The sequence below is a fragment of the Drosophila sulfurigaster genome, chromosome 3, assembly GCF_023558435.1.
Source record: "Drosophila sulfurigaster albostrigata strain 15112-1811.04 chromosome 3, ASM2355843v2, whole genome shotgun sequence".
Classification (NCBI taxonomy): domain Eukaryota; kingdom Metazoa; phylum Arthropoda; class Insecta; order Diptera; family Drosophilidae; genus Drosophila; species Drosophila sulfurigaster.
In genome coordinates this window covers 36,726,461-36,744,385 of record NC_084883.1, presented here as the reverse complement: position 1 = coordinate 36,744,385, position 17,925 = coordinate 36,726,461, and the positions used below count along the sequence as shown (strand labels likewise).

Below are 17,925 nucleotides of genomic sequence, written 5' to 3'. Positions count from 1 at the left end.
TAGTCACCGGGTATTTCACAGTCGCGCTATCGTACGCTATGCTGGTTATTTATTGCGGGTCTTCACTGCCGTTTGCCGCTCGTGCCATTGATTAGTATTGCGGCTTTTGGGGCCGCATATCAGCAATAACGCTGACAGCTTGTTAAACACATTTACAGCCCGCTTGCCCACTTGTAACCCACTCCACAGTGTGGTGCAGTGCGGTGGCGGTGCGGTGGCGTGTGGGTCTCTCTTTCTCTCTCTCTCTCTTTCAGTGGTTAGTGTGATAAGAGCCAAAAACATTCAGACACGTTCGTCGAGGTTTACTGATCCCAGCCCCTTGACAACTTTATAGTTGTAAATATGTCGTTAAAATGTCATCCAAATGCATGTTAACTTATAGTTATAGAATTCCAGCTACAACGTGTAACGTGTAATGAACTCGACTTAGGTTCAAGTCAGAGCCCCAGGGCTTGACCTTGACACAGTTGCGCTTTGGATAGTCGTAATGCGTGGGAGTCACAGCGAAGATCACAAGGGAAAACTTTGAAAATAAACCTGAATAGTAGCTATGCGTATTGCGTAAGATACGAATGTATCTGTGCAGTTTATCGTGCTGAACTTAAGTTGGAGACAGACTTGGGAAACTTTGAAAAACAATAAATAACTACCTTTTAAAAGATTTTAAAAATCAATTTACCTAATGCGAGTTTAATAAGTCTGCAATAATTTATACTTGAAAGTCATAACCCAGTTTCTTCGACTAAATATATGAATTAAAATTAAATTAGCTTACATGTATAAATTATAAATCAATTTTGCAAATTTTGCAATTTTGAAAACTATATTTTGATATTAATGTCAATATATCAATAAAACAACATTTAAATATTATAAAATTTTGTAACAAAACAAATTGTATGTTCATTTATATTTTTTAAGCTTGAGATATAAATTGTTATCGCATAAATATTTTTAAGATTACTCAAAAGATTTTGAATGTAATACTATATCAATATAACAAATATAGCATTTCGTATATTTATAGTATTTTTGCATATTCATATGGGTATATTTTTAAATTGTGCACTCTGTGGTATATTATGTGTGTATTACTATATCAATAAATATAAATATAGCTCTTGGCATATTTGAAGTATTTTTGTGGTATATTTATTTTCTGTATATTTTGAATATAGTGATAAATCAATATGGCAAAAATAGCTTTTGGTATGTTTTAAGTATATTTTTGGTATATTTTTAAAATAATATCGCAGTCTCATTCAAAATGGGTAGCGGGTATCTCACAGTCGAATACACTTTTACACACTTTCTTACTTCATTAAGATTTAAATAAAATTTAATATAAATTCATTTTAAATTTAAAGCAACTTTTAATATTTTGAAGAACAGAACAGAAATAAAAAACAAAAAGTTCTTTTAATCAGAAATATTTCTAGCAAACTCTAGACAGAGAGTTTTTCAAAGTCGGCTTGGAAGAAGAGACTGTCGCTTCTATGTTTACGAGTGGCTACTGTAAATTTCACATGACACAATCCATTAAGACGCCTCACAAGTGCCGTCTGCGCAAAGCCAAGCTGCGCATAGGCCGTCGTCGAATAACGAGATTTCGAGGCGAGCCCAGTAATTTTCCATTACTCGCATTGAGGCAGTGCCAACAGCAGCACCATATAAACAACTCTAGGCTCAAGTCTCTAGACTTGACTCTAGACTCTATGGCGAAACAGCCAAAGCCCGAAATTTAAATTTAGCTGCAAGTCAACATACAACATAAGCGGCCTAACGGCATCAACATCAACTTGACCACTAGATGCTTTAAAAAAAAAATACATTTTAAAAAACTGACTCCAAAGTTCAGACCTCGAGCAAGATCAATGACTTGTCGCGTAGTATGTTTTGAAAACTTCTCGAATGCAGAGCACTAAATATAGAGTGTGGAAAAGCAAAACAACAAATGGAAATACTAGACAAACGAGTAAAAGATTGGCAAAGCAAGCTTAAAAGTAAATCTCAACCTAGTTGAAATTGATAACCCTAAAACGAATCCAATCCTAAGCCACCCACTCCAATTCAATGCAATCTATTTTGATCGCTTTTATAGCGCAATCCATGCTTGAAATACTGATTGCAGTTTCAATTCACAGTTTCGGCGATGCGACGCGATGCGACGCGATATTTTGACGTCATAGAGCGTCATTAAGTAAGCCAGGGACGTCACCCAGAGAGTCAACTTCCCCCTAAAAGGCAAATCAAAATCAACTGCTAATTGAATTCAGGCCCAATTAACTTTTTTTTCCAATTATTTGCAAATATTTAGACAATTTATTGTCAACTGTTTATTTGAGCCAATAATTTGGTCGTTGGTTGACGCTTTCCGCAAATATTTTGACACCTTTTACAGTTGGTCTATTGTCGTTTTATATTACGATAAATATAGTTGACGTACCACTCACAATGATGTTTGGCAAATGTGTCACAAATCTATCTTTCCCTCGATATCATATCTAACGTCAATACAAACTTCATTTCCATTTCGTTTATGGTTTGCAGTTTGATTTATGCTTCATCCCAAAAATAAGCTCATGACAGACACAGAGAGAGAGAGAGTTATAAAACAGTTCTTTCCTGCTATGATGAATGAATGTCGCAATATTTATAATTATAATTTTTTATTGCCCATCTTTTTGTACTTCAGCATTTATATAATTATATATTAATTTTGACAGCTGCCTATTAAAGCATTATTACGTGTTATTAACACAAATGATTTAAAAGTTATTGCTAAAGATTTCAATGTTAAAGCGTTATATACAAATTTGTGTTTGTTAGAACTTCTGAAATCTTTCCTAAACATACAAAAACCATAAAACCGAAACTAAACAGTTTTAACAATAAAAAATTAACATTATTTCCTCCATTAAAGTTACAGTTCCAAGACATTATTTATTATACAAATTTATGCGGTAGAAATTCTCAAATACATCCTTAAGATCCAGACACCATAAAACCCAAACTCAATCCATAAACTTTTCTAAAGTCGAGCACAAATTTCCCTCTTATATGAAATGCTAAATTAGTATATAGTATAAAGGTTGATTAATTTGAGCCTAATAAATCCATAAATATTTTCTTTCATTTTTTGAGATCTTTACCTTTATTTTATGATCCCCCCTAATAAATGTTCCTATAATATGTGGGGTGACTTTACGAGTACTATTTTCGACTCGTTGTGCCATTAAAATTCTATAGTATTGCCTCAGACAAGTGAAATGGTTTTGAACGCGCAAGTGTTCTTTATATACGAGTAGTAGAGACGGTTATATGGCTTCCTGAATGCGCAAAATGGTGCTTCATCTGGCTAGACGTATACGAGTATAACATACGTATACTCGTAGTATCAGTCAGTATAATCGACAGAGCTGAGAACCCCAAAGTCTGGTGAAACACGCATTTGGCAAGTGCAAAGTCGGCCTGTGCGCGAGTCATAAAAGTTGATTCCCTTTATAACCATTGCAATTAAAGTGGGTAAAGTGAGTAAAGAGGCAAGCCAGGCCAATTCATCTATGAAACATTTTGCCCAGACTTTTTTCTGAAAGATAAGGGATTATTGCACATTATGACGATTTCCAGCGGAGGCGAACATAATTTCCATGTTGACGACGAATCTTGATAACAGATTCGTTTACATTTTATTTTTATATAAATATAAAAACAATTCACCCTTCTTTTTTTTCTTTTATTATCTTGAACTGTGCCTAGGCCGACGGTGTGGCATTATCTGGGCATATGTCTAAGTTGATAATCGGATTGCAAAGACATTTGCACTGTTTTAGATAAAGACTGAAGTACTTTCTTTCCCTTGACTTCTACACACACAATCACAGTGGCGTGTCTTTGTCTACCAAAGAGGGGATCGATCAGAGATTATTACTGTTATATTTTTAACCATAATGAAGCACATAAATAATGCATGGAATTTACAGATGTCTGGATCTTTGGGTAAATCCCCCTTTCACGCACTACTCTGTAGGCATATATAATTTATGATATTTTGTTTTCCAGCAAATATTTGCTGACTTTAGGCACGAGCGACTCGTGACGAGAATTCAAGATCGTATAACTTGCATAGCATATAGTTCAGACGATTAAAATGTGTGTGTTTACAGTTATTGTGGGGGGTTTTAAATGGCGGCATTAAACGCTGAAATATGATAAGCATACTAAGAGGTGTTAGGTAAAATGTATGCACTAGATCTATAATAATCTCTTTTCTGTATTTTGATGCTTAGTATATTGGGGTTAAACATCTAAACTTGTGAAATCGTTGAACTAGATTATTCTTGACCAGCTGCTTGCACTGAGCTGCAGTTTGGTTGCTCTTCCTGCAGAATAGAAATCCTACCAGTCGTATACTTTACAAATTATGGACTAAAAGTGTTTGAAGTGTAAGCATAAGAAACATGTAATATAATATTAATGAAATTTATTCAACTTATATTATAATTAAATTCTATATTTCAGATAACACTGAAGTGATCAAAAAGAATATCGTGGAAGCCTTGATCTTCATTAAATAATACAATTTTTAAATTTTAATTATCAGAATTGTATAGAGAAACCACAAATAGCCACATATATATTTAATTTGTAATAGATATTCCCATACACAAATACATATTTGAAAACTTGATAATATTGAAGTGTATATCAATTTCACTCATAACTTCCGATTGATAAATGATGTTATTAGAAATTATAGAAATGCTAACTTATGTATGTATGTGTGTAGTTTCTTCCGTTGTTGTTTGATTCTTTTCAAAAATCACAATCAATTCTCTCTTTTTTTGTGATATATTCTCCCCTATACCCTCACTTTAAATAATAGAAGTCACTGAACTTTCAATTCAATATTTTCTTTTTTCATTTTTCGGCTTCGTTTTTTTCTGATTTTTTGTGCGAAAGTTTCAATTTGTGTTGAAGAGTCTCATAACAAAATGTTGTCGTTTTTTTTTTTTTGGTTGCTACTTTGGCGACATTTTCGTTATTAACAATGTTCCATTAAAAATAACAAAATTGTAATGAACTGCCGTCGCCTGTCAGCAGCTATGAGGAGTGGGCGGAGAGAGGGGGAGAGAGGGGGGACTATTGGAATCATACTCGTATAACAATGGGTTGTATTTTAATGCGGCTTGTTGAGTGCTCAGTGTGGCTTGCAAATTGTTTGTGACTTTGAAGCGATGCGGTTGCATTTATTTAAACACTACAAGGGGAGAAGAGGCCTACAACAGAGTGAGAGGGAGAACGAGAGAGAGAGAGAGAGAGAGAGAGAGTGAACTGCCAGGCGAACTCTACTGACGCTGACAAGAGGAAGGAAGGAGACGCAGGGAATGACTTCTTGACATTTGCCTGCCAACTGCGAAAGAGTCAAAGGCAGCTTACAACGGTTTACTCAAGCGAGTTAATTATGGAAAAAACGCTTTTTTTGAGCTTGGCATATTTAAAAGCCAACGAAACGGAGCATTGCCCCAATGTGATTTATTATGCAAAATAATGAATTAAAACCAAAAAAATAAATTTGTTTTAAGGTATGTGCATGTTGCTTAAGTTCTTTTGTTTTCAAACAGATTAATCGTTTGACGAATATAATATTTAAGTATAATAATATACTCTATGCTAAGTTAGTATAAAGTATGTACACATTTTCTAAGCGTAATTTTAAAGCTAGAGTTTCGAATCTTAAAAATTTGGTTGCGATCAGATGAAAATTATTGAAGTTGTATAAGAAATACTTTTGAATGTTGCTTTGGCTGACAATATGGTATATTATGGTATATTTTGTATTTAGCATTATATCAATATACCAAATATTGTCAAATAAAGCCGTTTCAGTATTTTTGCGGTATAATAAGTTAGTGTATTTTAAAATTAATACCGCACTGTTCTGTTATCATTAAAAATGGGTCGCGGGTATCTCACAGTCGAGCACTCTCGATTGTAACTTTCTTACTTATACAATTTTAAAGTATTGTTTTATATTGTTTGAAGAAAATAAAGGTTCATAGTATATATATAAATCTTATACTGATATTTCCCATGAACTTAGCTTTAAAATATCTTATATTTTAAGATCCTTACTGCCGAACATATTTATAAATTTAGCAATAATTATATTTGTATCTATTTATTACATTTGAAGAACATTTGACATATATTTTATTCAATTTAATCTGTCGAAACCCTCTAATTAATGTAAGTATCTTTAACCGGAAATCGGCATTCTAAGTACTTAAATCTCAGGCATTTTTATCAGCATTTACATTGTTCACACAACTTTGTAAGGCTTTTGATATCAGCTATAAAGTGTTGTGAAATCGTCACGAGTGATTTTGTAGCTTAATAAAAAGTGTCTAATATAAAATGTTTCCCACGGCTTCACTTTTTAAAGACCCATTATCACACTATCAGCAGACGAAGCTCATCAAGCATTTTACTATTAGAGGTTATAATATATTATTGAATGAGTTGTTCTTCAATTACGTGGAAAAGTGCCGCAGATAAGAATCTAAAACATTAATTACTGATGAAATACCCTTAAGTATCAAATAAAAATCATGTTTAATCGCATGCAGATAATTTATTTGATTAGTAGAATCATTCTTTCAAAGCATTTTGGAGCTGTTCAAGAAGTTGTTGCCAACTGACGTTGCCAATGTCATTTAATCAACCACAAAAAATTTAAACTGATACAGCAAGTTCGAAGTGCTACTAACATAAATCACAAAATTGATTAACCAGCGTGTGGAGCCATAAATAGAGAATATTAAAAGGTAAACAAGTGTGCGTGTACTTCATCTCGAATGCTCTTCAATTTTTAATGCCACAATCATTAGACAAGAACATTAAGTACCGCGCATTAGAAAAATAGACAAGAGAGAGAGAGAGCTCAACTTAAATATACCCTATAGAAAAATATATATAAAATACAAAGCATTTGAATATAGTTTTGACAATGAAATATTTTCGAAAAATAAGTAATTTTTATAAAATATATTTATAAATTTAATATATTAAGTATACGGCTTTTTAGATTCCCAAAATTAACAAAAAGTATTTATACATCAATTTATAAAATGAAAACAAACATCTTTAATAAATTGTGGACCGATCAACTAATAAAAATGTTATCTGTCAATGCTTAATATTAAGTTGAAGTATTTTTAATGATATTCTTGAGTTCTCTTAACTGGATTATCGTGTTTTATCACTCTCTTCATTAATTACAGGGTATATAATAATGTTTTCTAAGCTGCGCAGACCTTCAATGCCAAACACTTACTCAATTAACAATAAAAGCTATACAAAAACTATGTTTCCGTCAACAATAGATATAACACGCTATGTCCCCAGATTGGAGAATGGAGAATGGAGAATAGAGAATAGAGAATGGAGAACGAACAAACATTTTGCGCATAAACAATCCAAAAATGATGTCATTAATGTTATTAAAAAAAACAGCAGCTCATTAACATTGCTAAAAAGCGTAAACAGACAAAAAAAAAGAGCAGTCAAAAAATAATAATAATAAAACCAAAAAACAGAAAAAGAGAAAAGAAAGTGGTACAAAAGCAAAACATGTAAAACAGGTGAGGCAAAAAGGTCGTAAAAATGCGTTCGAATCGACAAACAAAACTGTTTCGATTAAAATCCAATTTTATTTTTATTTTATGTTTACTCACTTGTATTCTTTCGGTCTCTTGTTTTGCACTATTTGTAAACGTTGTATTGTTTTTTATTAATTTTCTCACGTTGCACGTTACGCACTCGACGACAACTTTGCTTGAAATATTTTCACAAATTATTCGGCATTTTGATTTTATACCTGAAAAATCGCATAAGATCCGCAACTGGTGACAAAAAGGAAACAGTTGGCGCGGCTTATTAGCTTAATTTATTTAACATTCACGTTTTTAAACATTTTTACTCAATTTGCGCGGTTTCATTTCACGTTGCGTCTTGTTAAAACTTGAAACAAAAGCAAAAGACAAATGATATTGTGTTAGTTAAATATGTGAAGTGGCAGAGCAGTTGTAAAGATGCGTAAGAAAACAAATGAAAAGTCGGTGGAATAAAGTGGAAATTATATACCCTGGCAGATACCCTGCACTTATTAGCGCAGCTATCGCACAACTTCAGTTTTTCTAGCTATTCATTGAAATTCTTTGCTTTAATCTTTTCTTTACGCAGAAATTATTTATATTATGATTAGAACGATGACTAAAAACAAATATGCCTTTTCTTAAGAATGATCGCATCTTTATTTCTCTTTTGAAATACGTTTTATTGGTGCAGGGTATATTTAAAATGCAGATAAGCATGCAAAGCAGAGTTAACGATGAAATAAGAAACAAACCCAAAGCAGATGCGTTAACAGTTACATTTGTAATGCGAATACCCTGTAAGATGTATGAAGGGGTATACGCAACTAATGTTAATTTTGGAATAAAAACTGTGTGTTCAAAACAACTAATTTATAGAGAATTACTATCGTTGCAAAACTATCGATAGTACTATAAATAATAATATAATTACTATTGTTCAGGGCCCTAGGCAAGTGTGTGGTATACGCAAATAATATTAATAAAAAAAAATGTTTATTTAAAATTAGAATGATTTTATTAAAATGTCCGAAATACTACATAGATAATTATTGTGATAATAAAACTATCGATAGTAAAAGCAATTCTCAGTTACTATTGTTAAAAAAACTATCGATAGTTTGAATATTAAATTAAAGAACAGAAACAAATAACCACGATACCCGGCAAGCCAAATCCATGATTCATCTAACTTATCACTTCTTAAGCTCCTCTATTTTCTCTGTATCTAGTCATCGTCTATAAAGCACATTAAACTAACGTGATTTGTGCAATGTTCATATTCGTATTTGTATTTTGCAAACCAATGGAAAACACTAGTTAAACAACGTGATTAAATGTGACAAAGGTGTAACAACGTCCCTCTGAGCCCTAAACATTTCACACTTTAATCGTTGACTCACAGAATTGCAACAACGAATATGTGGATTAGATAAGAGGAATTCCCAGAATACATCATAAATAAATGTTCTATGAACAGAACGTGCCTAATGGCAGACCACTTTGTTTTATATTAAAATTTATATATTTATGAATTCAGTTTTGAGATCATCTCACTATTAATACGACTTGTATCTCCGGCATAAATGAGACTGCAGCAATTCCAGTTGCATTTGAAGTAATTTGAAATGCAATTCAATCGGGGGGTTCCATTTTCATACACAATGCTTATGATAGCCACGCTTCAAGGTAAACGGGTTAAGGTTATCACGTGTACGGAAAACCAAGCTTAATTTACCTAGACAAATTGTTGTCTGTAAACTAAAGAGATGCATTAACAAGAGAGTGTGAGTTGAAGCTTACGATTATTTAATACCCTTTAATATTATAGGGTAGTAGTATTAACACTTTTATACAAATTTATTAAAACAAAATTGTAGATTAAACATTTTTACACAATTTCCAGAAAATTGGGGCTTACTAAGAATACATATCCTTCAATAGGTTGCAAGGATCCAAATATTTTGCATTAAGTAATGAAAAGTTTATTAAGAACTTGAACGATTATCTATTAAGTTAATTTTCAATAAAAAATGATACTAAATTTTTCGCATATAACTAAAAAGAGACTCCAGTTAGATACTCTAAAGTATTTCCAGAAGCAAGATGCATTTGAAATAAATGAATATCACAGATCTATTGAAATTGTTATTCTATTTATGTGCTTTATCAACTCTGGAACCGAGCCAGGTATCAACTAAAGACTGCGTATAAAATACAAGTCGATTATAACCAATTAAGAATCTTTATTCCCACACATATTAAAATTAGCAATTAACCAGCAAACAATTGCAAATAATTGAGCTTGTGCGCAGATTTATTAAATAATTGCATTGTATTTTTGCTAACCAAAATGAAAAAGTTAAATTTATGGCATTAATTGTCAATTTGCTTTGGGGAGGCCACGAGCCATCAGCAATCTGTCTGTCTGTCTGTCTGTCTGTCTGTCCAATCTGTCCGATCTGTCGGTTTGTCTGTATTGTCCCATCTGTCTACATATCTGTTTGGTCTGGTCTATCCGTTCGGATTATGAATTTCAATATTTTGCCGGAAATTATTTGCCGTATGTTTTGCTGTTTGCTTTGATAAATGAAAAACCATTCTTTGGCTCGCATTTTGTGGTATTTCTTTTGTCAAATACAAATAATGTTTATTAATAATATGTCATGATGCATGACAAAAACAGCGACAACAACAACAACAACAATCTTGATTAAATAAACATGAAAAATAAAAAACTAGTAACAATTGTTAGAGACTTTACATATAATTAAATCAGTTTAATGTCAGACATTACGATGCATGCAAACAGTGTTGGATAATTGCCTGATAGAGTGTTCTAATTGATTGTAAAATATAGTATTTACATTATAGAGCATTCATTTATTATTCACCAGAAAGATAACAGTAAATAGATGGATAGCTTGGTTTTTGTTTTCTAATATCTAATTTTATAATGAATGGAGATACAAAAATATTTTTTAATTTGAGTTATGAAAACAATTCCATTCATAAATAAAATCTTGGACAACTCAGCGTCTGCTTATTTCTCTTTGACTGACTTGAAGTGATTGTTTTTGGAAACACAAATTTTGTTAATAAAACTTTTGGGTTGCTAATTAAAATTTTATTGGTAGCAACGCCTTTTTTCTGGGCTCACTAATTGAATTGTTTAGCAAAATTATATATTTAAAAGCAGTTGAAATTGATTATGGAGGCCCAACCTGAGAATCTCCAGGTGCTAATGGATTTTACATGCAGTAGACTGCTTTTTATAAGCCTCTCAAAAATAAACTATATAATTTAATAATTAATATTCATTTGTATTTATAATTATACGAAATTTTGAAACACGCGTGCCTTCAAGTTGGTTGTAATTGTATATTTATATATACATTCTTCATATAATTGGTATTATAATAATATTTTTCATTGTTCGCTGTCAATCATTGATATACGCTATTTAGTTATTGTTCAAATACATATTTGTTTGAATTTACAACCTATTGAAACACATTTAATACCTAAAGAATATGTTATGTAAAGTTAAGCTTAAAATAAAACAAGTAAGAAAGTTACAGTCGAGTGTGCTCGACTGTGAAATACCCGCTACCCATTTTTAATAAAGGCAAAATATTGCGGTATCATTTTGAAAATATACCGAAAATATTTAAAAAATACTAAAAATATACGAAATGGTATGTTTGGTATATCAATATAGTACCGCATTCAAAATATACCATAGACGGTTCAATATACCAGATTGTCAGCCAAAGTAACTAAGACCCTTATAAGTAGGCGTTTTTGCCCATACAAAAGTATTTCTTTTATAACTTCCACAATTTTTATCTGATCGCAACCAAATTTTCAGGAACCATAACTACTATAGTTATTATTATATATACCAAAATTCAAAACTCTAGCTTTAAAATTACGATTGTTATTCGATTTTTTTTGATTTGCTGGGGCGGAAGTGGGCGTGGCAAAAATTTGAAACAAACTTGATCTGCGTGCAAACATAACAAATGCTGTCGAAAAAAAATTATAGCTCTATCTCTCGTAGTCTCTGAGATCTAGGTGTTCATACGGACAGACGGACGGACACACAGACACACAGACGGACAGACGGACATGGCTATATCGTCTCGGCTGTTGACGCTGATCAAGAATATATATACTTTATAGGGTCGGAGATGCCTCCTTCTACCTGTTACATACATTTCCTGCCGGCACAAAGTTATAATACCCTTCTACCCTATGGGTAGCGGGCATAACAAGTTGTGTAGTTAACATTTTTTTTTTCCAACAAACAGAAAATATCAGAAGAAAGTTTTATAAATTTAGCTTTACAATAAATTGGCAACTACTACACAATATTTGTATTATATTTATCCTTTCTAGTAAATTTATTGAACAAAGAATCCAATTTTCACTTTTATTATATACTTGTCTTTTTTTAGAGAAATGCTAATTTCTATTAATATGATATTTATAGAAATAATAATTTGAATTAGCGAAAAAAGAAAATTCCTAATCAATAAATTTAATGTTTCAAATGCTTTTCACAAAATAATAAACAATAAAATCACCAGAGACATCCATAATTAATTGGAAAGTTTAACATATGATAGATATTTAAGAATATCTGATCGCTAGAAATAAACAATAAATGAAATATGGATTTGCACATAAAGAGTTTTGTTGATAAAAATTGTATGCTTTTTAGCTTAAATAACATACTCATTATTAAACAAAAGTTAACTCTTTGTCTGTGCCTTGCTAATTAGTTATTATAAATTACAAATTGTTGCCATTTTATTATGCATAGCCAATTTACGAGGAAACTTGCGGAAAATGCAAATAAGTTGAGCATAGAATCAATGGATAGGCTTAAATAACAGAGAGTGGAAGGGAGTGTGGAAGAGAGAGAGGAGACAAACATGCCACAAATATTTGGCGTTGCCCTCGAGCAACCTCTGACCTCTCCACTCCAGCACTCGTTTGAGCCATCTTGGTGCCTGTTAGCCAACTCGTACATGCCTTAACAAATAACTTAACAAGTGATTAGCCGCAGAAAACTTTACGGCAGCATCAAAGTTGCTTTTGGTTACTTTGCCTCGCGTTGCTGGCTGGCAAATTATACAGCACACTTTTAGGCGTATTTCGAGCATAAATTATTATAAAAGGGAGTACGGTATTTTTGCGGGGAAGTTGAAGTTTTGGGGGAAGAAAAGGGGTGCTAGCCTTGTGCTAATGAAAATTCTGTCTGCATTCATTTGCCTATGCAATTTTCCTAATGACGAGGCGAAAGCTTAAAGCCCATGAAAATTGTGTGCAATTAGACGAAATGCTAATTGTGTCAATTGTGTCCAAGCTGAAAACGTTCTACACATATAGTATAGCATACTACAGATATATAGATACTTAGTATATTGCATCTCGTTGGCTATTATTTGACCAAGCAAGTGTCCAAAGCATTATTTATTATCCAATTCACAGCTTGTTTCAGTGAGAGAAACAGGTGCCTCAGCTCGAAATGCGGAAGTGCCGAGATGAATACGAGTGCTCGGTAAGTCCAGTAATTAGTTGCAATAGAGCTGTCTGGCTGTCTGTCTGACTATGTGTCTGTTACGAGTAAATGCGAATTGCGTCCATTTATTCAGTGACTAAATGTAGATCACTCTGATTTAAAACGAGTCGAGACAATGAACCTTCCCCTTCTTCCTTCCTCTTGTGTGCCATCTCAACGAATCCAAGGTTGCCAATGGAAAGTGTCGGTCTATGGGTTAGTTATAGCTATAGTTCTAATCATAACTACAAATAAAGAGGGTGAGCAACCGGTTGGAGAGGTTATTGACAGATTATTAGAGGGGTAATACACGTTGAACTAGTTCACATTTATTATACTGCTATTCTGAGATAGCAATCGAAGTTCAAGTTTGCAAATTAAAAAAATTAATAGTATTTAAATGCAATGCTTAAAGACGTTCATTTATTTTTATTGCAATAAATATTTATAAGGTAATATCAACTGTGATTCACTTTGTTCATAGAGGCACCAAGACTTGTGAAGTTGATAGTACAAAGGTTCTAAGAAATGTGGCATTACAAAGTAGCCATAAAGGTTAATGATAGAAGAGTTTACTAGACCATTAATACCTAGAAGCAGTAAAGCTTCATATTATTCTTATATTTACATTTTAGTTACACATATTGCCATATAAGCTATAAAATTCTGAAAATGTCTCAAACTATAGTGAGTAACGAATGTCAATCCCATTTTAATGGACAATTACTCGTATACGCAATATTTAAAATGACTTTACTTAAAAAGGCTATTAATAACTGGAAGCAATTAAACATTTATTAACATTTTTGTTAAAATGTATTAGAAACTGAACTATTATATGATTTATCTGAAAACGTCCAAAACTTCCAATGGAACTCAACGTATACGTAATATTTAAAGTGGCTGTAATCTTTTTGTAAGGAAAAGTTTTCGAGATCAAAGTCGTAAGTATTTAGTTGAGACTATTAATCACTCCCCTTCAACCGATGGATATATAATATATCTATAAAGAATTACTACTTTGTTATTCTTGTATGTATTTTAAATAGTAAACATTTAACGCCCACTACAATAATTGGATTATATTCATCAGCTTTGCCTTTCGTTCAAAAGTTGATATATGTGACAGTTAATGCGCAGCTAATCATGCTGATATTCACAAATATTTCACTTGTTTACCTGAATAGTATGTATGCATTATTTATGGGTCTCTCGAACTTTTAAAGTATTTTCAGGTGTTTGTCGATATTTGACCACAAAGCTGACGTTAAGAATTTTATCGCAAACTGTAAACATTTTGTAATTCTAAAATACTCATACATCTTTTTGTTGGTGTTGTTTATTTTTTGGTGTTTTTATACGAGGGTGAGTATTTGGTAGAACTGAAGTATGAATGATGTTTGCGGTTCAGCTTGGTTGAAACCAGTTCACAACTCGTTTAAGGCAGTGTCATTGACGTTCAGTTTAAGCCATATACGAATTTTATGGCTTCGAAAAATAACAAAAACAATTCAACATTAAAATTATTAAATGACGTTGCGCAAAATAGAATTTAAAGTTCGCCATTGTGTTATAATAATAAATAGATCCGTTCTTGGGCTAGGTTATGGAAATTTCGGCAGCACGGAAACTTTTTTTGGAGAAGTGTAAAATTACGTACATATAAATTTCTAAAATATTTCCGAATTCTACTTGGCCATATATCAAAATAAAAATTCTTATAAATTATTAAGCACTAAGGTAACATAGTTGAATTTTGTATTATTTATTAATTTCAATTTTTTTTAAAACTTTTGCTCAACCGATCTAGCTTATTATCTTAATTCTCGCACTTATTTTAAAACTTTGAATCAGCACTTTTCTAATCCATTATCTTAATAACTTTTTATATACATGTTGAAACATTAGGAAAATATCAAAGTTAATTTTTTCTTCTACACATTTATTGTAAAACTCTTATCCTCTCACCCTTATTATAATATAGCAAATTTAAATTATTTACCTTGAAATAAAATAAAAAAATTGTTGTTATATTTATTTTGAAAAACTGTTATACTCTCACTGATTTGTAAGAAAACTTTAATTCTATTTCAATACACTTATTTTCAATTGACGATTCACACTTAACAGTTATACAACTGTTATACTTCCGAAAATTTTCAATAATACTTTAATATTGTTTAAATCCACTTATTTTCACTTAAAATTCCGTTTGATATACACAATTTTAAACTGTTATACATAAAAACAACTTGTCGTCTGGTGGATTAAACATGCATATTATTTGAAGCAACAGCGTTAAAAATGATCTTTTATTATTATAATTATAAGCGGAATAAGAACAACACCTGCCAAGTGGAAAATTCGACCCGAGTGCGACGAACGTTGGCGAGATACAGACAAAAAAAGATACGCCAAGTTCAGATTCAGATACGAAATACCGAATACAGCAAAAATAAATGGCAAGAATTAACTGTGAATGACTACAGCAAACGCAATAACAATAGACAGAAAGCATCTAACTACTACAATAGAAAAAAAAAACAAACAAAAACAATGCGAAAATCATTTAATAATTAATTTGTAGTAGTAACTTTTAGATATTCGAACTGGTCGTAGCTGCAATGCGCTGCAAATAATTGAAAATTGATGTAAAACTCTTGACAATCTATTATAGATTGACTTAGATCTTGAACAATTGCAAAACACTGTAATTGGACGCAGAGTTGAAGGCACTAAGTCAATGGCAAAAACCCTGTAATTAGACATAAATGTATTACAAAAGATTTTAATAAAGAAGTACAACAAAAAGATTGCTTATATTTTATTTGAACTTATCGACAATTCATATGCATTTTAATATGCAATTCAAGCTTACTTAATGTGTATTGTTTATGGTTAAGATTGGCCCATTTTACATGGAGTACTGCTGACTGCGCTGCTTGGACGAAGAGGGCATCATGGATGGCTGCTGCTGGTGGGCATCTGGGGCGGCTTTGCCACCCTGCTTTTGATAGACCAATCCCGCCACACCAGGAATTGTATTGCAGCCGACGCAAGCATGCAACGTCTCATGTATGAAGATATCACAGTCGATGCAGAAGAACTGCTGGCAGTAGCCACACTTGAAGACGCTTTTATCCGCCACCGCATTGAGCACCTTAATACAGCTGTAGCATTTGCGTAGACTGCCAAAGTCGGGTGCTTCCGGTGGCACCGATTCAAATGGCAACTCCTCGAAATTGGGCACAGGAAACAGATGATGATAAGAGCGTGCTAAATGTGGTGCCGACACCAATGTGAGGCCGCAACATAAACACTCCACGGGCAGTTCACAGTACTTGCTGTTGCATTGTGGACAATGATGGCCTGTAGTGGACAATTCACTGGGCTCATCGCTGTTTTCTATGTGACACATGCACATGGAGAGTGCGGCATCTTTGCCATCGGACTCGTTTTTACTATGCGGAAAACCCATGCGAATCAATGAATTATCCTGCGTCTTGGCAGCGGGCGGAGGATCAATTTGCGACAACAGCTGATCACGAAAATGGGAATCGTCGAGCACAGCGCCGAAAGTTCCCATCGTTTGTTGTGTGAGATGCCGACAAATGTGAATTTCCGCTGACAGCGAGATGACCGAACAACGAATGCGTTCCTTTTGCAACTCCTCGATTGTTGAATTAATGTCCACCGGATCACAAGTGGTTAAAGAGCCCATAATGATGACAATCTCTCGCGAGGCATGCGATGGCACCACCTTCAATGTCTTGAGCGCCAAATCCAAACCGTTTTGCAGCGATGGTTCACTGGTCAGCGACACATTGGCCAAGCTGCAAGACTTTGTATTAAAAGACGATTGACTCCAAGGATTCGACTCACCCTTCCAACGCCTTGAGATGCACACGTGATGTGCCCGTGAGTTCTGTGATCTTCTCGGCACGTTTCGCCTTCAAGGCTATAATGCCCAGCTGACTGATGGGATTCTGATCAAAGAACTCCTCTATGAAGATCTCCAGCAGCTTCAGTGTGCACAACAAACGCGTAGGCTTCAAATCGGGCACGCCCATGGACTCCGAACAGTCGAGGACGATAAAGAGATGTCGCATCATGCCCAAGCGATTCTGTTTGGTCTTCTCCGCCTGCCGCTTGCGCTTCGCCTTCTGTATGAGATCGGCAATGGCGCTGTCCAGCATGCCATCGTCATCCTCCTTGATGGCTTCCCTGTGATGCACATCAAATTTCACAAATTTAGAAGAACAACGGCAAACAGCACTTTGTTTTACTTACCATGTCTTCTCGTAGCCCGTCTCCCAGCGATACTCCTTTTGATCGTCTTTATCGTCATCCGCCATGCTGAGTGCTTTGTTTCGTTTGCAATAAATTTAAAAATTAAACAAAAGCCGTATGCACTCTTAACACAACATTTATTTAGACCGGCAAGCAAACAAGTGTGTACACACCCAAAAAATGTACAGGTCAAAACGATAGAGTTGCCTATCAAACATACTCATTATATTAATGACTCAAATGTATTCCGAAAATTTTCCAAAAATTAAGCAATAAAATTTAATGACTTACAAAAATTATTAGACTTTACTGTGATTTCAAATAAACGGGTAAAATAATAATTTCGTTTATTGACAACGGCACAGTGTTGCCATATAGACAGCAGAAACACACCACGCCACGTGATTGGCG

At 33.3% G+C, this 17,925-nt stretch overlaps 1 protein-coding gene across 1 annotated transcript; it reads right to left on the bottom strand.

Moving 5' to 3' along the window:
• Nucleotides 1-16,024: 16,024 nt before the first annotated feature.
• Nucleotides 16,025-17,783, bottom strand: LOC133845076 (general transcription factor IIH subunit 2). Its single transcript, XM_062279415.1, has 3 exons — nt 17,515-17,783; nt 17,107-17,448; nt 16,025-17,057 (listed from the first exon to the last, which is right to left on the bottom strand). The coding sequence occupies exons 1-3, from the start codon at nt 17,577-17,579 to the stop codon at nt 16,139-16,141; spliced, it is 1,326 nt and encodes a 441-aa protein (XP_062135399.1). The 5' UTR covers nt 17,580-17,783; the 3' UTR covers nt 16,025-16,138.
• Nucleotides 17,784-17,925: the final 142 nt, after the last annotated feature.